At 44.3% G+C, this 21,949-nt stretch overlaps 1 protein-coding gene across 3 annotated transcripts in view; it reads right to left on the reverse strand.

Moving 5' to 3' along the window:
• Positions 1 to 21,949, reverse strand: part of LOC139396469 (breast cancer anti-estrogen resistance protein 1-like) — a 115,317-nt gene that overhangs the window by 62,936 nt on the left and 30,432 nt on the right. For 2 of the 3 annotated variants that reach the window (XM_071143523.1, XM_071143549.1), the window contains exon 1: positions 6,672 to 6,711. The exons of the other annotated variant lie outside the window; for it this stretch is intronic. In XM_071143523.1, coding sequence (XP_070999624.1) covers positions 6,672 to 6,704 — 33 coding nt within the window. In that variant the 5' untranslated portion in view covers positions 6,705 to 6,711. Of the gene's footprint in view, positions 1 to 6,671; positions 6,712 to 21,949 lie in introns of those variants that run through there. 3 annotated transcript variants of the gene reach the window in all.

Raw genomic sequence — 21,949 nt, forward strand, 5'->3', positions numbered from 1 at the left:
TTGGAATGTAGGAATGTGACTCTAACATTAACCCCATAACGTTGGGGTTTCCAACCATCATTTCCAGGAAGGGGACCTTTTCCTATGGACACAATGGCAGGACTGAGTCACAACAAAACAATGGAGCTAGATGGTCAATAAACACACCAAAATAGGCATTACACAATTACAATATACTTGAAATATATCCCTTATATTGATGTTCATCACTATGAGCAAATTTTTCAATGTTCCTAATCTATAGCTTGAACAATACAACTAAACCATTCTTTGGAGCAGATGCCTTCATGGACATTACTGATAACATAGAAGGATGTGAAGGATTTCAGCAATGCTCCTCCACATAATTGTAATAATCCCTCTGTTCATAGGCAGAGCTGCTTCTGTGTAGATGCCTTTCCCCTGCTCCATCTGAATGATGTGTGTTTGTATTCCGGGCTCTGCTCTGTGGTCTTGTCTGAGGTGTTGGGTGTGAACTGGATCCAGGTTGTAGCCCTGTATACAGAGAATCACAGGCAGCCCCAGAGAGGTGTTGGGGTGAGAGCACCGGAGTCAGCCATGACAGGCCATCAGGAGCTGCCATCTAATGTAATCTCATTACAATTCTCACTAAAGTGTGACTACAGCCTAATTTAATCTGATTAGTCAGCTCAGCCATTTGTAACTGTCAACTAGGCTACCATAATATTACCGCCATACAGCCTCCCCTGTGGGTGGGAATCATGGACCAGGCAAGCCTCTAGAGAGAAATATGGAATATAAATGCACTTCTTCAAACGTTAAAGTATTCATTTCAACACAGGAACAACACCTAACCTGTGTCCAAGTGCCACACAAATGTTCCTAGCCTTGGTGAAGCCATGACAACAGTTGACAGCTAATGAGGAATACATGAACAGTGTGGGTCAGGGTTCACAGGGCTATAATGAGTTCTGTAGCTATGCACTGCACTCCAATCAGCTTTCTTGCTCCCGCATAATTCAAAAGAGCTCTCCACTCCTTGGAACCATTATAAAAAACAATGTATCAGCCAGAAAACTATTCATTGGAGGAGAATAACATACAGGTCAGAGCTGTTAACCAACTAGTCAACACATAGCAGGGTTGAGCAGATAGAGATATATAAGTACTCTACTGTAAATGGCTCTGGGGGTAAAAGAGCACTACTGTCCCCTAGGAGATGACAGAACTCAAGGTACCATGGAATCAGTTGCCATCATAACATTTGCATTTGTTTATACTGTAAACATAAGACCAGCATACCATAATCATGTCCCAATGTCCTTGCAGAATGACCACAGAGATCTACACTGAGTATACAAAACATTAAGAACACCAGCTCTTTTCATGACACAGACTGACCAGGTGAATCCAGGTGAAAGCTATGATCCCTTATTGATGTCACTTGTTAAATCCACTTCAATTAGTGTAAAAGAAGGGGAGGAGACAGGTAAATAACTATTTTTGAGCCTTGAGACATTGTGTATGTGTGCCATTCAGATGGTGAATTGGCAAGACAAAAGATTTAAGTGCCTTTGAACAGGGTATGGTAGTAGGTGCCAGGCGCACTGTTATGTGTCAAGAACTGCTACTCTGCTGGGGTTTTCACACTCAACAGTTTCCTGTGTGTATCAAGAATGGTCCACCACCCAAAGCACATCCAGCCAATTAGAGTCAAGATGGGCCAGAATCCCTGTGGAATGCTTTTGACACCTTGTAGAGTCCATGCCCTGATGAATTGAGGCTGTTCTGAGGGAAAAGTGGGTGCAACTCAATATTAGGAAGGTGTTCCTAATGTTTGGTGTACTCAGTGTATGTAATTGGAGAGCCTTCGACCAAATAAGTACATGGTGTCAACCAGTCTTATATATTCCTTGCCACTATTGGCCTCTCTCAGATGTGTTAGTGATCTTGTGAAGTGAGAGAAGGGACCTGTGTTCTCCATGTCTCTGTCCAGTCTGTGTTTATTCTACAGGGGCAAAGCGCTGTAAGGTCAGGTGTGTTCACCTCACAGCTATCCTCCAGTGGGACAACCATTACCCCTGTGAGGCCCACAGCCTCTGGGGTCGCTGGCTCCACAATAGCCCAGTGAAACATGACACCCTTTCATCACGCCCTGGAATGTGTGTGATTGAGAAAGAAGAGGTGGAGGGACTTAGGGTCCCGTCCTATGCACCACTGTTTTAACAAATTATCTGACCACCTACCCCACTGACCATCCCTCCTTGTCTATGGCATCACCACATGGTTGAGGTCAGGGGTCAAACAGTCAGATCTGGCGTTGTGATTGGTGCGCTCCACTAAACTGTGTGACAGAGAAGGAGGAGGTGTGTGTCAGAGCTGCATGGGGAATAATGGTGTCTAACGAGCAGATCAGTATCAGCACAGCTCTCTGATGCCTGTTGTGTCGCTAACACCACCGAGACACTTAAACACCAGTTCCCTGCTCCACACACTCACTCACAGACTCGCACACTCAGCCTGTCTTCCTGGGATTAAGTGAAAAGGCGCTTGTGCCAGTCAAACTGAAAGACAGGCCGTGCTTGGAGAGCATGGAGGCGAGAGGGACCTAAGACCTAATGATGAATCGTAAGGAACCAGTTACACTATTCACACTGCTGGTGAACACATACAGTAGGCATACTGTAATGGCCACACTGCTGGTGAACACATACCGTAGGCATACTGTAATGGCCACACTGCTGGTGAACACATACAGTAGGCATACTGTAATGGCCACACTGCCAACGGCACCACTTCACTGGAACCAACTATTTTTCCATGCCTTGATGTCACCATCTAAAGACACCATGCACATCCATCTTGTTGTCTCTCACCCCTGGAATAGGAATGCCATCATACATAGCGGCGGCAGGTGGCCGAGCGCTGGGCCAGTTACCGAAAGTTCGGTGTTTCAAATCCCCGACCTGACAAGGTGAAAAATCGGTTGATGTGCCCTTGAGCAAAGCACTTAATCCTAATTGCCTCTGTAAATCACTCTGGATAAGAGTGTTTACTAAATTACTCTAATGTAAATGTAGTACATAAGAAATTATAAATAGGATTACTAGGTTGTGTTCCAGTTCCAAGAGGAAAAACACAGGGGGGCACTGGAATTCCTGAGACAGTTTGCAGGCTTTGCTTTTAGTCAGCAGGTGGTGGTTCAACAGTCAAAATCTGTACCTCAGAACCAAGGCAGCAGGTGGTGGTTCAAACAGTCAAAATCTGTACCTCAGAACCAAGGCAGCAGGTGGTGGTTCAACAGTCAAAATCTGTACCTCAGAACCAAGGCAGCAGGTGGTGGTTCAACAGTCAAAATCTGTATATCAGAACCAAGGCAGCAGGTGGTGGTTCAACAGTCAAAATCTGTACCTCAGAACCAATGCAGCAGCAGGGGGTTCAACAGTCAAAATCTGTACCTCAGAACCAAGGCAGTAGCAGGGGGTTCAACAGTCAATCCCTGTACCTCAGAACCAAGGCAGCAGCAGGTGGTTCAACAGTCAAAATCTGTATCTCAGAACCAAGGCAGCAGCAGGGGGTTCAACAGTCAAAATCTGTACCTCAGAACCAAGGAAGCAGCAGGGGGTTCAACAGTCAAAATCTGTACCTCAGAACCAAGGCAGCAGCAGGGGGTTCAACAGTCAAAATCTGTACCTCAGAACCAAGGCAGCAGGTGGTGGTTCAACAGTCAATCCCTGTACCTCAGAACCAAGGCAGCAGGTGGTGGTTCAACAGTCAATCCCTGTACCTCAGAACCAAGGCAGCAGCAGGTGGTTCAACAGTCAAAATCTGTACCTCAGAACCAAGGCAGCAGCAGGGGGTTCAACAGTCAAAATCTGTACCTCAGAACCAAGGCAGCAGGTGGTGGTTCAACAGTCAATCCCTGTACCTCAGAGCCAAGGCAGCAGGTGGTGGTTCGACAGTCAATCCCTGTACCTCAGAACCAAGGCAGCAGCAGGTGGTTCAACAGTCAATCCCTGTACCTCAGAGCCAAGGCAGCAGCAGGTGGTTCAACAGTCAAAATCTGTACCTCAGAGCCAAGGCAGCAGCAGGGGGTTCAACAGTCAATCACTGTACCTCAGAACCAAGGCAGCAGCAGGGGGTTCAACAGTCAATCCCTGTACCTCAGAGCCAAGGCAGCAGCAGGGGGTTCAACAGTCAATTCCTGTTTTTGTTTTTTTAACTAGTCAGTTAAGAACAAATTCGTATTTAAAATGACAGCCTAGGAACAGTGGCTTGTTCAGGGGCAGAACAACAGATTCGATCTAGCAACCTTTCGGTTACTGGCCCAACGCTCTAACCACTAGGCTAACTGCTGCCCCTGTACCCCAGAGCCAAGGCAGCAGCAGCACTACCTACAACCACCACAGGAGCACATCATTATCTCTGTGTGGTGGAGTCACAACCTACGCATTATCTCTGTGTGGAGGAGTCACACCATACGCATTATCTCTGTGTGGTGGAGTCACAACCTGCGCATTATCTCTGTGTGGTGGAGTCACACCCTACGCATTATCTCTGTGTGGTGGAGTCACAACCTACGTATTATCTCTGTGTGGTGGAGTCACAACCTACGTATTTTCTCTGTGTGGTGGAGTCACAACCTACGCATTATCTCTGTGTGGTGGAGTCACAACCTACGCATTATCTCTGTGTGGAGGAGTCACAACCTGCGCATTATCTCTGTGTGGTGGAGTCACACCCTACGCATTATCTCTGTGTGGTGGAGTCACAACCAACGCATGTATAAGTATATACTGTACTCTATATCCTCTACTGCATCTTCATGTATCACTAGCCACTTTAAACTATGCCACTTTGTTTACATACCCTATATTCCTCATCTCATATGTATATACTGTACTCGATACCATCTACTGCATCTTGCCTATGCCGTTCTGTACCATCCCTCATTCATATATCTTTATGTACATATTCTTTATCCCTTTACACTTGAGTATAAGGTAGTAGTTGTGGAATTGTTAGGTTAGATTACTCGTTGGTTATTACTGCATTGTCGGAACTAGAAGCACAAGCATTTCGCTACACTCGCATTAACATCTGCTAACCATGTGTATGTGACAAATTAAATTACATTTGATTTGGTGTAGTCACAGCCAATGCATTATCTCTGTGTGGTGGAGTCACAGCCAACGCATTTTCTCTGTGTGGTGGAGTCACAGCCAATGCATTTTCTCTGTGTGGTGGAGTCACAACCAACGCATTTTCTCTGTGTGGTGGAGTCACAACCAACGCATTATCTCTGTGTGGTGGAGTCACAGCCAACGCATTTTCTCTGTGTGGTGGAGTCACAACCACCGCATTATCTCTGTGTGGTGGAGTCACAACCAACGCATTATCTCTGTGTGGTGGAGTCACAACCAACGCATTATCTCTGTGTGGTGGAGTCACAACCAACGCATTATCTCTGTGTGGTGGAGTCACAGCCAACGCAGTCGGGGACATTGCTATAAAACACGTGAAAGCCTGTACTAAACTGTAGAGATGGTGGTACTACAGCTCATCACCATTGAGTTCAGTGAGTATGAGCAGAGAGATGATGACAGAGACAAGAAGGCCTGAGGGACATTCACATTGCAGGCTGATAGATAGCAGAACACAAAGCCACACCTGTGCAGTGTCACTGTTGTGTTGTACCCTCCCTCTCTTAATGGTGCTATAATCCCATCCCATTGTGATTTGCACAGCCGCTTGGAGACAGCGTCGGAAGACATTAGCAGTGCTTTATTGCCCTGGATCAGATCTGCTTAAGGAATGAAGAACGCCCTGGCTGATGAGCTGGCAATTGGAGCTTCGTTTAGAGACCATGGCTGAGATAGAGACCTGCACAGTGGGAGCCGCCATTAGAGAGCTTACGGGACGCACAGCACTGCCACACAATCCAGCATGGCTCAGAGAGAGAAGAGAGAGGAGAGTGGGGAAAGGGAGGATTAGAACAAGGAGAGGGGGAAGGGAGGAGATAGGCAAGTGATGAATAGATAGTAGGGAAGATTGAGTAAAAGATAGAGGGAGTGATAAGAAGAATGGAGAGGAGGCAGAAGGGAAGAAACACAGAGAGGAATAGCAGCAGCGCTTCACACAGTTTCAGCTAAAGGAAAGGCACCAGGTCAGTGGATGGCAGAAGGCAGGGACACACTTACTAACCACTGTAAACATACATGCGTTCACAAACAGTAGAGAACCATCATACATGCACAGCGCACGGCACCACTCTCAAAATAATCTTCTTGCTGGTTAGTCATGTGTTATAAACTGGGTGGTTCGAGCCCTGAATGCAGATTGGCTGACAGCCGTGGTATATCAGACTGTATACAACGGGTATGACAAAACATGTATTGTTACTACTCTAATTACGTTGGTAACCAGTTTATAATAGCAATAAGGCACCTCTGGGGTTTGTGGTATATGGCCGATATACCCCGGCTAAGGGCTGTATCCAGACACTCCGCGTTGCGTCGTGCTGGAGAACATCCTTTACCCGTGGTATATTGGCCATATACCACAAACCCCCGAGGGGCCTTATTTCTTAATTATACCTGGTCTAAGCCCTTTTCTATACCAGGTTCAAGGCTCAGTGGAGCCATGCTGTTTGTGGATTGATAAAGCCATCTGTAGGCAGTACTGTCCACACCATGCAGTACTGTACCTACCTCCACTGGTGTCCCCTGCAGGCAGACAAACATTTTACAGAACACCTGGGGAGTAGGGAAGTGATGAGATGACACATGAATAATAAGAAGAGCGGCCGCTCAACAACAACATGCCCATCTTCATTTAATGCTAATTCTGTTTGGTGATGCTGCAGAATCTCTGTGTGTCCGTCTCCCTGTGTGTGTGTGTGTGTGTGTGTGTGTGTGTGTGTGTGTGTGTGTGTGTGTGTGTGTGTGTGTGTGTGTGTGTGTGTGTGTGTGTGTGTGTGTGTGTGTGTGTGTGTGTGTGTGTGTGTGCGTGCGTGCGTGCGTGCGTGCGTGCGTGCGTGCGTGCGTGCGTGCGTGCCTGTCTCTGTCCCTGTCTCTGTGTGTGTGTGTGTGTGTGTGTGTGTGTGTGTGTGTGTGTGTGTGTGTGTGTGTGTGTCTGTCTGTCTCTGTGTGTGTATCTTTGTGTGTGTGTGAGTGTGTGTGTGTGTGTGTGAGGACTTAACCTCATAAGGTCGCTAATCCCTGAGTTGACTAGGTGAAAAATCGTCCGATGTGCCCTTGAGCAAGGCACTTAACCCTAACTGCTCCTGTAAGTGGCTCTAAATAAGAATGTCTGCTAAATGACTACAATGTAAAATGTCTTCTTAACCTCTACCGACCAGTCTGTGGGGCAGGTGAGGTCCCTGGTAGAGCGCTGGGAGATAAGGGGCTGATGAAACAACCTGTACTTGACAGCTGGCCTAGCCACCTCCAATCTGTTTTCTCTCTCTCTTTCATTACTTCAAAGCAGTGAGGCCCTTTGAACCAACACAGACACAACTTAAATATAGACATTTTCCAGGTTTACAGAACAACTGCCAAAAAGTGTTAATGTCATGGTCAGAAAGCTTTGGCTAACGTTACATAGTGACCTAGACAGGTGATGCATTTATGTATATGTATTTAAGTGTGTACAAACTAAATGAGCAGGCAGATATCTGGTAATGTCAGATATCTGGTAATATCTGGTAATGTCAGATATCTGGTAATATCTGGTAATGTCAGATATCTGGTAATATCTGGTAATGTCAGATATCTGGTAATATCTGGTAATGTCAGATATCTGGTAATATCTGGTAATGTCAGATATCTGGTAATATCTGGTAATGTCAGATATCTGGTAATATCTGGTAATGTCAGATATCTGGTAATATCTGGTAATGTCGGATATCTGGTAATATCTGGTAATGTCAGATATCTGGTAATATCTGGTAATGTCAGATATCTGGTAATATCTGGTAATGTCAGATATCTGGTAATATCTGGTAATGTCAGATATCTGGTAATATCTGGTAATGTCGGATATCTGGTAATATCTGGTAATGTCAGATATCTGGTAATATCTGGTAATGTCGGATATCTGGTAATATCTGGTAATGTCAGATATCTGGTAATATCTGGTAATGACAGATATCTGGTCATATCTGGTAATGTTAGATATCTGGTAATGTCAGATATCTGGTAATATCTGGTAATGTCAGATATCTGGTAATATCTGGTAATGTCAGATATCTGGTAATATCTGGTAATGTCAGATATCTGGTAATATCTGGTAATGTCAGATATCTGGTAATATCTGGTAATGTCAGATATCTGGTAATATCTGGTAATGGCAGATATCTGTAATATCTGGTAATGTCAGTAATATCTGGTAATGTCAGATATCTGGTAATGTAATCAGATATCTGGTAATATCTGGTAATGGCAGATATCTGGTAATGGCAGATATCTGGTAATATGGTAATGGCAGATATCTGGTAATATCTGGTAATGTCAGATATCTGGTAATATCTGGTAATGTCAGATATCTGGTAATATCTGGTAATGTCGGATATCTGGTAATATCTGGTAATGTCAGATATCTGGTAATATCTGGTAATGTCGGATATCTGGTAATATCTGGTAATGACAGATATCTGGTCATATCTGGTAATGTTAGATATCTGGTAATGTCAGATATCTGGTAATATCTGGTAATGTCAGATATCTGGTAATATCTGGTAATGTCAGATATCTGGTAATATCTGGTAATGTCAGATATCTGGTAATATCTGGTAATGTCAGATATCTGGTAATATCTGGTAATGTCAGACATCTGGTAATATCTGGTAATGGCAGATATCTGGTAATATCTGGTAATGGCAGATATCTGGTAATATCTGGTAATGTCAGATATCTGGTAATATCTGGTAATGACAGATATCTGGTCATATCTGGTAATGTTAGATATCTGGTAATGTCAGATATCTGGTAATATCTGGTAATGTCAGATATCTGGTAATATCTGGTAATGTCAGATATCTGGTAATATCTGGTAATGTCAGATATCTGGTAATATCTGGTAATGTCAGACATCTGGTAATATCTGGTAATGGCAGATATCTGGTAATATCTGGTAATGTCAGATATCTGGTCACATATGGTAATGACAGATATCTGGTAATGACAGATATCTGGTCATATCTGGTAATGTTAGATATCTGGTAATGACAGATATCTGGTCACATCTGGTAATGCCAGATATCTGGTAATATCTGGTAATGACAGTTAATGGTTTAGGTGTATTGATAATGGTTTAGGTGTTCATGCTTTAGACAAACAACACAAAGGAGTGTATGAACTGTCTGAGGAATAATACCAGTCAGTGCTTCACTTAGGCATCATTACGCCCCCACACACAGCCAGCCCATCTCCCATGTAAGTCCTGGGGACAGGCACCGCAAAGAGATCACAGCCTATATCAGCCTATCAAATGACCCAAAGCGATCATAGCCTACATCAGCCTATCAAATGGCCCATGCAGGTAACTGCCTCACCCTGCAAAGCCCCACAGGCCTGCTGATGTCATTACAGGCCCTGGGCAGACATTATTCATCAATGTGTCACCCTGCACACAGCCTCTGTGTCAGAAGAGAGGGCAGGAAATGTCTCCAGGGGACCTGGAGGTGGAGAGTGAGGGGAGCAAGAAGGGGAGAGGTAGGGGACCGGAGGGGAGGGGGAGGGGGAGGGGGGGGGGGGGTGGTGGTGAAGGAGTTGAGGTAGGAATAATCATCTCTCGTGGAAGGGCATCAACACTTAATAGGACCAGCGGAGAACCACAGGATCTCAACACCATACTACTACATTACCGCTCTGTGTAATTGTCTCCAACTAAGTGTAAACCAGATCTATGCCAGGCTGCCAAGTGCATTCCCCATACTTCCCCAATCTGTTCTGCTTATTAACGCACCCAATAAACCTCCTTTAGCAAGCATGAGTGCACAACACACACTTGCCTTCCGCTTCCACACACACACACACAGACACACACACTACTACTTATGCTGACACAGGCCTCAGGGTCAGAGAGAGAGAGGTTACTATGGCTACTAGCCCTGAAGGAGCCTTTCAGACAGACCGGTCTTGTCCAGTTCAGCTGATAACACACTCGATGCGGCGCTTCGCATTCTTCTGTGGCGATTCATCAGCACAGGTCACACACAACGCGCTGTTATGATTATACATGGTTTCTGTCCTCTAACCCACTGCTCATTCCTCATCCTCCCTACACAGCACACAGTATGGGCTGTCTCACTGGACCCAACAGAACTGACTCATCACACCTACAAATACACAGCTAGCTCCACTAATCATACTGCCGTCAGGGTATGTGGCAGAAAACACCTACAGTGCCTTTAATAAGTATTCATACCCCTTATTGTTGTGTTACAGCCTGAATTCATAACGGATTAAATTGATTTCTTTTCTCACCAATCTACATACAAAACCCAATAATGACAAAGACAAAGTGAAAACATGTTTTTAGTATTTTTTGCAAATGTATTGAAAATGAAATACAGAAACATATAATTTACATAAGTATTCACACCCCTGAGTTAATACTTTGTAGAAGCACCTTTGGCAGAGCTTAATGCTAAGAGCTTTCCACACCTGGATAGCGCAACATTTGCCCATTATGTTTTTCAAAATTCTTCAAGCTCTATCAAATTGGTTGTTGATCATTGCTAGACAACAATTTTCAGGTCTTGCCACTAGAGGTCGACCGATTCATCGGAATGGCCGATTAATTAGGTATCAATGAGGTATTTTTGGATGCAGTTTTTTAAATGTACACCTTTATTTAATCTTTATTTAACCAGGCAAGTCAGTTAAGAACACATTCTTATTTTCAATGACGGCCTAGGAATGGTGGGTTAACTGCCTTGTTCAGGGGCAGAACGACAGATTTTCACCTTGTCAGCTCGGGGGATCCAATCTTGCAACCTTACGGTTAACTCATCCAACGCTCTAACCACATGCCTCTCATTGCACTCCACGAGGAGCCTGCCTGTTAAGCGAATGCAGTAGAAGCCAAGGTAAGTTGCTAGCTAGCATTAAACTTATCTTATAAAAAACAAACAATCAATCAATCATAATCACTAGTTAACTACACTTGGTTGATGATATTACTAGTTTATCTAGCATGTCCTGCGTTGCATATAATTGATGCAACACTGGGGGATGATTTAACAAAAGCGCATTTGCGAAAAAAAACACAATCATTGCACGACTGTACCTAACCATAAACATCAATACACAGAAGTATATATTTTTAAACCTGCATATTTTAGGTTAGCAGGCAATATTAACCAGGTGAAATTGTGTCACTTCTCTTGCGTTCATTGCACGCAGAGTCAGGGTATATGCAACATTTTGGGCCGCCTGGCTCATTGCGAACTAATTTGCCAGACTTTTACGTAATTAGGACATAAAATTGAAGGTTGTACAATGTAACAAGAATATTTAGACTTAGGGATGCCACCCGTTAGATAAAATACCGAACGGTTCCGTATTTCACTGAAAGAATAAAGTTTTGTTTTCGAAATGAAAGTTTCTGGATTCGACTATATTAATGACCAAAGGCTCGTATTTCTGTGTGTTATTATGTTATAATTAAGTCTATGATTTCATATTTGATAGAGCAGTCTGACTGAGCGATGGTAGGCAGCAGCAGGCTCCTAAGCATTCATTCAAACAGCACTTTCGTGCATTTTGCCAGCAGCTCTTCGCAAGCACAGCGCTGTTTATGACTTCAAGCCTATCAGCCTAATGGCTGGTGTAACCGATGTGAAATGGCTAGCGGGGTGCGCGCTAATAGCGTTTCAATCGTCACTCGCTCTGAGACTTGGAGTAGTTATTCCCCTTGCTCTGCAAGGGCCGCGGCTTTTGTGGAGCGATGGGTAACGATGCTTTGAGTGTGGCTGTTGTCGATGTGTTCCTGGTTCGAGCCCAGGGAGGAGCGAGGAGAGGGACGGAAGCTATACTGTTACATTGGCAATACTAAAGTGCCTATAAGAACATCCAATAGTCAAAGGTTGATGAAATACAGATGGTATAGAGAGAAATAGTCCTATAAATACTACATTAACTACAACCTAAAACCTCTTATCTGGGAATATTGAAGTCTGATGTTAAAAGGAACCACCAACTTTCATATGTTCTCATGTTCTCAGCAAGGAACTTTTACATAGCACATATTGCACTTTTACTTCTCCAACATTTTGTTTTTGCATTATTTAAACCAAATTGAACATGTTTCATTATTTATTTGAGGATAAATAGATTTTTATTGATGTATTATATTAAGTTAAAATAAGTGTTCATTCAGTATTGTTGTAATTGTGATTATTACAAATACATGTTTAAAAAAATCGTCAGATTAATTGGTATCGGCTTTTTTTGGTCCTCCAATAATTGGTATCGGCGTTGAAAAATCATAATTGGTTGACCTCTACTTGCCATAGATTTTCAAGTAGATTTAAGTCAAAACTGTAACTCGGGCACTCAGGAACATTCACTGTCTTCTTGGTACGCAACTCCGGTGTAGATTTGGCCTTGTGTTTAAGGTTTTTGTCCTGCTGAAAGGTGAATTCAGGGTCTGGTGGAAAGCAGACCGAACCAGGTTTTCCTCTAGGAATTTGCCTGTGCTTTGCTCCATTACATACATTTTTTTATCCTGAAAAGCTATCCGGTCTTTAATGATTACAATCATACCCATAACATGATGCAGCCACCACTATGCTTGAAATATGGAGAGTGGTACTCAGTAATATGTTCAATTGGATTTGCCCCAAACATAACACCTTGTATTCAGGATAAAAAGTAAATTTCTTTGCCACATTTTTTGCACTCTTACTTTAGTGCCTTGTTGCAAACAGGATGCATGTTTTAGAATATTTGTTTTCTGTACAGACTTCTTTCTTTTCACTCTGTCAATTAGGTTAGCATCGTGGAGTAACTATAATGTTGTTGATCCATCCTCAGTTTTCTCCTAACACAGCCATTAAACTCTGTAACTGTTTTAAAGTCACCATTGGTCTCATGGTGAAATCCCTGAGCAGTTTTTCCTGTGTTTAAAATATACTGATCGGCTGAGGAACCTTACAGATAATTGTATGTGGGGTACAGAGATGAGGTAGTCATTCAAAAATCATGTTAAACACTATTATTGCACACAGAGGGAGTCCATGCAACTTATCATGTGACTTGTTTAGCACATTTTTACTCCTGAACTTATTTATGCTTGCCATGACAAAGGAGTTGAATACTTATTGACTGAAGACATTTCAGCTTTTCATTTTCAATGAATTTGTAAACATTTAAAAAGACATATTCCACTTTGACATTATGGGGTATTGGATGTAGGCCAGTAACAAAACATCTATATTTAATCAATAATACATTCAGGCTGTAACACAACAAAATGTAGAAAAAGTCAAGGGGTGTGAATACTTTCTGAAGGCACTTTAGTTACTGTAGGTTTAAGTTCTGGGATTGTGTATGTTTTAACAGAGTAAAACTTAGTGGAATGTAGCAAAGTGTTTTCTCTGTGGTAAAATAAACTGCGGTGGCCAGACAGAAAACAGGTCAGTAAGCATGGCAAGTTAGCACTGCATGCAGAGAGCACAGGCATCGCTCTGGGGCGGAGGGAGAGAGGGAGGGAGAGAGGGAGATGAAACAGAACTCAGCAATGGACAGATCCAGAGAGCAGGGTGTAACAATGTTGTAGCATTACAGTTTACAAAAAGTACACACAAAATACACATCTAGTCACTTCCCTTGAGTATGCACATAGTAATAACCATTTCTGGTGGTTGAGATGTAAACCTATTTTAGTATCTTTATGACACTAAAACGAAGCATTACATCTGTATGCATAGGTAGATTTGGGGTTACTGGGCAGTTTAAACGACTGGAGCAAGTGGTGTACAGGGTCCACTTGATTTGGTTATAGCCCACTCCTCTCCCTCAGCCTGCTCTCTCCTCTCCTCTCTCACTTCAGGCCAGAGAGACTTACAGCTCAGACACTGCTCAGTGATTTGTCCTGCTAGCTCCAGAAAAAGCCAGCGGGGCTGGGTCAGTCACACGCACGCACGAACACACACACAAAAACACACAAACAAATACAGACACACACATCTCCTCAGATCAGCGTCACAGGGCATTCTGGATAGAGGGGGGGATAGAAGGCTAGTTGAACAGAGCTAGAACACTGCATCCCCGAGAGCACATGAACAGGGGGTGCAGAGAGAAGTGGAGTAGGCTAATTGGAAAATGAGTCCTACTTAAAATCATAATAATAACAATAGCATTTCCTGGCCCTGCTTATCCAGAGATGGGAAACTATTAGAGAGGCTAAGTCAGCCATGCAGGGGAAACACTTTTACATATTCACCTCTGGCTGTTCCTCCCAAACATGATCGATGAAGTCCCAGACTGAACCAGTAATTCTGGCCACTCAGCGGGAAGTTGGGGGCCTAAACGCTCAAACCTGGCAAGGCAATACTCTACTTTTTAGACATTGTGGAAAATACTACAGTCTGCCTAGAGATCTGACAATTGGGGGGGTGGACACTGACTGGGGAACAGACTGGGGGGGTGGAGGGATGGAGGAGGGACACTGACTGGGGAACAGACAAGGGGGGGTGGAGGAGGGGGAGGGACACTGACTGGGGAACAGACAAGGGGGGGTGGAGGAGGGGGAGGGACACTGACTGGGGAACAGACTGGGGGGGTGGAGGGATGGAGGAGAGACACTGACTGGGGAACAGACTGGGGGGGTGGAGGGATGGAGGAGGGACACTGACTGGGGAACAGACAAGGGGGGTGGAGGAGGGGGAGGGACACTGACTGGGGAACATACTGGGGGGCAGGGATTGGGGTTGCGGAGGAGGAGATGGAATAAGGGTTGGCTGAAATTATATTTTTGTTAATGTTGATTTAGAGTCTCCCCGACCAACGTTAATCACCTGTCAGTTCCAGAGTCTGTGAGAAGCCTGAGAGGACAGGGGTTCACAGGTAGCACCTATTCAAGGTCACCTATTCTCAGGAGAGGGCAGGCCAAACATCTATCAGGGTGAACGGATGGAGGGCTGGCAGGGCACACACCCCGCTGACAGACACCCCGCTGACAATAAACAAGGAAGAGCTGAGCAAAGTACTGCCCAGGGTACTATTTAAACACACACCGTTCTGCCTCCTTACCAATCACGCACGCACGCACGCACACACACACACATACACACACAACAGATTTATCACTGTCACTAGGACCGTTGGAGGAGGAGCTGGAAAGTAATGCCCCTGCAAAACAACAGCTTGTATGCTCTGTAAAAGCTGTGTACACATGGCTGCATGCACACTGCGCCCTTGCCTCAATGTGCATTGTGAACCTGAGGTGAATGGCTTAAATGAACCTTCACTAGCGGCATTTAGGGCATGGGCCTACTCCCTGGTGCTTGGTAAGACCTGTTCACACCAACTTTATTTACAAGGCAGATTTTCCCCCAAAGCTGTGTAGCTTTTGTATGTAATAGCTCTGTAACATTGCAAATCTCCTGTTTTAAAGCTGCTCCACGGCAGCGCAGCGCAGGGCGTGAGGCCCCACTGAGCTTCAGCGTAGCCAGCTCCAGTCAGATTAGCAACACCTGAGTCCACAGACACCCGTGCCTATTCAGCCAATCAACTTCTGAGAGCAGCAGTGGGGTGGGAAAATCAGCCTGTCTTTACCTCCTCTGCCTGCACCTGTAACTACACATCCAGATATCACCCAACCATCTCTTACACACTCTACACACTATGCAGTGTTTATAGCAAACTAAGCCTGTGTAGCAGAACGAGAGCCATGGCTGCCTTGGCTGCTAAAAGACAGACAGGGTGAGGCCCAGGGCAGGGAGTGCCAGACTCTTTCCTTAGGGCTAATAGTCCTGTCAATCCCTCACAGCACGCTGCTGAATTACAGGCCAGAGCCCTGATCGAGATCTGAGCGCTCATTCATAAACACCAGCAACACACTGAGCTCTCATTCAGACCTACTGTACAGCAGACAGACCACCTACCTTCACACTAAACAATAACAACACAGGGGTTAGATACACAAACCCTGACCTGACAGACAAACAGAGAGCAGGAGTGCCAAATATACGACTTGCTGGCCCAATCCAGCCTGTAAACCCATTCAATCCGGCACACAGGTGGTTTGAGTAAAAACAATAAATGTTTTGTTTATTTTTTATATTTTTTTGTGGAGAAAAACGATCTCAAACAAAATTGGCGACACTAAAATCAAATGGAAACTGTGTAGAAATGATAAATGGCCTAATCGTATAGTCTCTTCACTCTGTCCAGCTTGCTAATAGTCATTGAAATGAAGCTAGACAGTCAGGGAGCATTGAAAATTCCAAAAGCAATAGATAGAGGACTATGTTTTGCTAATTTTGACAGCCAGGAAATCTAACACATTTTAAGTGTGGCCCTCTGGACCTCAGTGAAGACCGAATGCGGCCCGCGGGGAAAAATGTGTTTGACACCCTGCCTTACAAGCTAAAAACACAATAACAATGGCACATCACCAGACCTCAACTCTCCTGCAATATTAAACTCTAATGCAATAGCTTTGGATAGTCTCCCCTCCCCTCCCCTCTTTCTACAATACAGTATAATGCCATACCAGTACAGTACAATTCCAATACTGTACAAGTACATCAATACCAATACTGTACCAGTATATCAACACCATCAGTAGATGAAACTCTGTGTGTATCAGTATGAAGAGGCTGGGGGCCAAGGGGTAAAGATGAACCACTGTGAGACTACTGATCTTTATTCCAGTAACATCATGATGCTTTTTGGCTATGGCTGAGGCCAGAGAAAGTCACAACAGTCTCTGAAGCCAACACCAGGGGGTGGTATTGGGGAACTCAGATCCTACAATGTAAAGACTCATATTTCCTATCCCTCATCTCCCTGGACAGGAGCACAGCAGAAGCACCCGTGGTTCATTGTGTGGGTTTCATCTGGCAGGTAAACTACAAAGCCTTAGTTCTGCTCTACTGAACCATGTTAATATGATATTCACATACCATGAAAATATGCAATAATGCATAGTGTGTGTAATGTTATTGGGTATACCTAAATACTGTTCCTGTATCATACCGGGATATACGGTATTACAGGCAGTACATACAAGGGGTGCCATTTCTTTCCAAAAGTTATTAAAAAATTAAAATAAAATGTATTTTTATGCAAAATGTAGGCAGCAGCGATCTTGATCCAGGAGGGGATTGACTGTCTCTGCTGTAAACAAGAAGCTTGACTTTGACATCTAGCAAACCAAATGCATAGCTGGAGCCCTGAGCTGGAGATCATTCCCTTGGCACATCTCAGATAGTTAACTTATAGTTATAAGCATCATACGTTGGTATTTCAAATTACCCCAGTATAGGGTATATATAGTATACCTCCCAAGCCTATTGCTGGGTTCTCTAGCATGTCCAGGGGTGGTGGTGACTATAGTATCTAGATCAGGGGATGTATGTGATGGACAGCAGAGGACAGTCCACTGGAGGACGGATAGAGCCTCCAAACCAGCCAGGGTAACTAATCTATCTCTAAAGCCTACACATACACTATATGGTGTACACACAACCAACCCCTATACTGTGATGACAGCGAAAATAACCTTTGAGCTGGTAACCCAGTAACACCACCGATGGTCACACTTTTCCATTCCATGTAAGCAGAGATCCCACATACAAACACACAGAGTTATGACACTATGGGGAAAGGTACACATATAGGAGCAGTGGTCAAAGGCCCAGATAGTTAAAGCACTGCAGACAGTCACTGCCCTGGCCTTGCGCTGCCCTGCTCTACCCTGCACCAGTCTCTCCTGCCCTCTCCTCTTCTGTCATGTCCTCTCCTCTCCTGTCCTTTCATCTCCTCTCCTGTCCTCAGAGACCTAACTACACTTCACACAGTCATGATGATGAGGAAGAGAAACAAAACGATAAGTTGCTGGTAAATCAAAGCCTAATCATCTGAAAACCAATTAGAACTCTGAGCTACTGAGGCGGGTATCTTCCCTTTATCGACAATAATGATGTGAGACTACAGAGCCACACAAAATGGGGAAAATCATCTCCCTGCTTGAAAATAGCATGGTTCCGTTTTCCCATTAGAGTTAAGCCCTTAGTTTGATGTCTATCAATACATGGCATGAACAGAGGAAGGGCTAGAGCCAGGTACAGTTAGCTCCTCTGGACTGGAGATAGCCTACTACTATGTGGTGTAGAGGCCTGGGCATGAGACATGTCATTGCACTTGAGACAACTTCTAACAGAGGCGACCTACATTCATTTGATGGACTTCAGGGGGGTTCTGTGTGTGAGAGAGCCTCTTGTAGTCTACATAGAACATCCACAGAAAATTTGTTCCTCCAAGTTCACTGCTTCATGAGAGAAAAAACTGTATTAAAGGGTTGTTACTATGGAAATCTGTCTTTCCAAGGGCCAAGTCTTTGGAATCTTTAAGGAGGAAATAGAATAGTGGATGGAGAGTTGAACTACAGCACTAAATCCAACAGCGTCAGTTATAGGCTATGATAAAATTCACTGTCAGCTTTTATGAAGTGTTGAATGAGGGTACATGCTGAGTACTGGTATATAAATGGACAACATAAATCAACACCATGGAGTCACTCACTTCGCTGTGACATTTAATAATGGCAATGCTGTCATGTTGCATAAGGCCAGTGATTAGTCTCTGTTATATATGTGTTAACTAGGCACTGATAGCCAGGCAATATGACTCCATTGTTGCCACTACACTGAGCCCTGCCAGCGCAATAATCCCTTTCACCATTATTTAGAGTAGCTAGCCACTGTGGAACCTGCTGCACTACACACTGACCTGCTGATGGTCATTTGGTATGAAATCTGTTATGCAGCCCCAGCATTAGCCCCCATTCACAACTATGTCTGTATGCCTATTAAGTGCTTACATCCAAGCCAACCCTCCTAAGAACTTGATACTAAAGGCTCTGAGTGTGAATACAAAAACATACACACATAGGCTAATGCTGAAATATACACCAATGTGAGACCTTGTCACTACTACCCTGTACCCAGCCAGCCAAGTCTCCAGGCACCGAGTCTGGACAAAGGAATGCTCCATTTCCTGACCCAAGACTCACAGTGTACTGTGCAAGCCCGGTGCGGTCCCAGCATATCCCAAAGGGGCCACTAGGAGATGCTGAGAGCGTGATAAGAAAGTACAGATCATCAACTCCTGCTCCCACGTTTCCTACTACTGCACTGTAACAACTGTAACAACGGAAAGGAGGTCAGCTGTTAGCTCTCCTTTCTGCCACAGACTTTCTGTGCTACTGTTTAGCTAACAACAATGTCATTATTTTTATGGAAACACAGTAACAACGTCAACAAAACAAAGGAGATGATGGTGGACTTCAGGAAACAGCAGAGGGAGCGCACCCCCCCCCCTATACACATCGAGGGGACAGCAGTGGAGAAGGTTGAAAGTTCTAAGTTCCTCGGCGTACACATCAGACAAACTGAAATGGACCACCCAGTGTGGTGAAGAAGACGCAACAGCGCTTCTTCAACCTCAGGAGGCTGAAGAAATTTGGCTTGTCACCCAAAACCCTGACAAACCTTTACAGATGCACAATCAAGAGCATCCTGTTGGGCTGTATCACCGCCTGGTACGGCAACTGCACCGCCCTCAACCGCAAAGCTCTCCAGAGGGTGGTGCGGTCTGCACAACGCATCACCTGGGACAAACTACCTGCCCTCCATGACACCTAGGGCACCCAATGTCACAGGGAGGCCAAAAAGATCATCAAGGACAACAACCACCCGAGCCACTGCCTATTCACACCGCTTACCATCCAGAAGGCGAGGTCAGCACAAGTGCATCAAAGCTGGAACTGAGAGACTGAAAAACAGCTTCTATCTTAAGGCCATCAGACTTCTAAACAGCAATCACTAACTCAGAGAGGCTGCTGCCTACATTGAGACCCATAAAATGTATGTGACCAATAAAATGTGATTTGATTAACATGAAAATACTAACAATGAAAGAAGTGGCGCTAGTTATTAATCTCACCTATTTAGGCCTACTTTTTTAAAATAAATGGAGCCACTCCTAATGGAACCACTACCATAGACTTGTAGTAAAAAAAGAGCAAGGATAATACTTGGTTGTGACTGTGGAAGGTCCACTCATGCCCATGAGGGATGAGGGAGGCTTGCATGGCTGGGAGACCACTGAGTAAGAATTCCCTGAGGGCCAGCCAAGAAAATTGCAGATCTGCAGAGCTGTCTTGGGCCCTAGTTGATTCCCCTCCAGAAATGTAAGATAAGACTGTCCAATTCTACACTGCCCCCTTCGACAGGGGAGGGATTTTCAGTAAGCCCGATGCACATTTTCACATTCTAAAGTCAGGCTGCTGCTCAGACTTCTCTACCTCATCTGCAACTATCGCAGTGATAATCACTGGCAGGACAGTCACGCACACCTGACCAATGCAGATGTCATCTCTCCCTCCCTCCATACTTTAAATGAAACATAGCCTAATTCTACATTATATTCCCAGCGGCATGTCTGTCCTCCCTCATGTATAGACTAATAGCCAGGCAGCGATGAGAAAACGTTAGCTAGGTCAGCATGCAGGAACAGGAAGCCTGTAGCAGCCCAGAACAATGCTGTTCCCAGCTGGACTCTACTTGTGTCCACTGTGTTAATGGCCAAAGGATGTGTAGCCCTAGACCTCTAGCCTAGCACACAACAGCTTACCTCACATACATTAACACACACCAGTCAGTCATTAAACACCCAGTTAAACACATGAATCTGCCATCGAAGCCCCTACATTTCATAATGCAGCAAAATTAATAGGCTAGTGGTCAGCAGAATTAAAGACAGAGCTAGTTGTCAGCAAAAAATATTGAAGTACGTAAAAAAAACTGTCAGTTAGTTTTCAAAAATGGACTAAACTGCTATGGAGTGTTAAAAATCAAATAAAATGGGGTAAAAGTGAAGTGTAAATAAATGGTCATTTGGGTGATGTACACTCAGCACAGTAGACTCATGATCCAGGATTACGTAACTAACACTTTGGTAAGGTGGGAAATCAATTATGGGAGCCGACAGCACAACGAGGACATTCGCCCTTCACCATGAAGTAATTTCTATCCATTTCATTTCCTGCCATTCCCTTCATCTCTTCAGATGAGGATTCTACTGGGAAGCTGACAGAAATCCTCCTTACTGTGGTAAAGTACAGATAGCCACTGTACATCAGCACATCCACCATTCACTATCGCTACGCTTTTACATGGGCAAGGGCTTCAAGTAGGTGATACAGTATTCTAACGATGCACTAGAGTAGAGGAAAGTGATATTATCCTTCAACATACACCATACCCAGCTAAGATGGAGGCTTTAAAGATACTTAGAGGAGCAGCCTGGTCTCATAGACTAGACGTAACATAGTAAACATAAATCCGGGACACTCAAATTAGTATAATATTTTACGTTTGATATAATTACAAAAGACAGAGAGTTACTTAAGGCAAAAATGAAAGTAGGATGGTTGGTCGAGGTGAATGGGTAGGCGTATAACGTGAACAACTAGCAACCCAAAGGTTGCGAGTTTGACTCTCATCGAGACAACTTTATAACTTTAGCTAATTAGCAATTTACTACTTTTGAACTACTTTGCAACTACTTAGCATGTTAGCTAACCCTTCCCCTAACCCTAACCTTTACCCTTTAAGCTAACCCTAACCTTAACCCTTTAAGCTAACCCTTCCCCTAACCCTAAAGGTGTCAGCATGCTTCAGTTCGGTTGGTGCCAGTGGCGGTCGGTGCCGTTTAACATGAGGGAGGGCGATGATTATTTTTATGAGCAT

This window comes from Oncorhynchus clarkii, chromosome 1 (genome assembly GCF_045791955.1).
Source record: "Oncorhynchus clarkii lewisi isolate Uvic-CL-2024 chromosome 1, UVic_Ocla_1.0, whole genome shotgun sequence".
Classification (NCBI taxonomy): domain Eukaryota; kingdom Metazoa; phylum Chordata; class Actinopteri; order Salmoniformes; family Salmonidae; genus Oncorhynchus; species Oncorhynchus clarkii.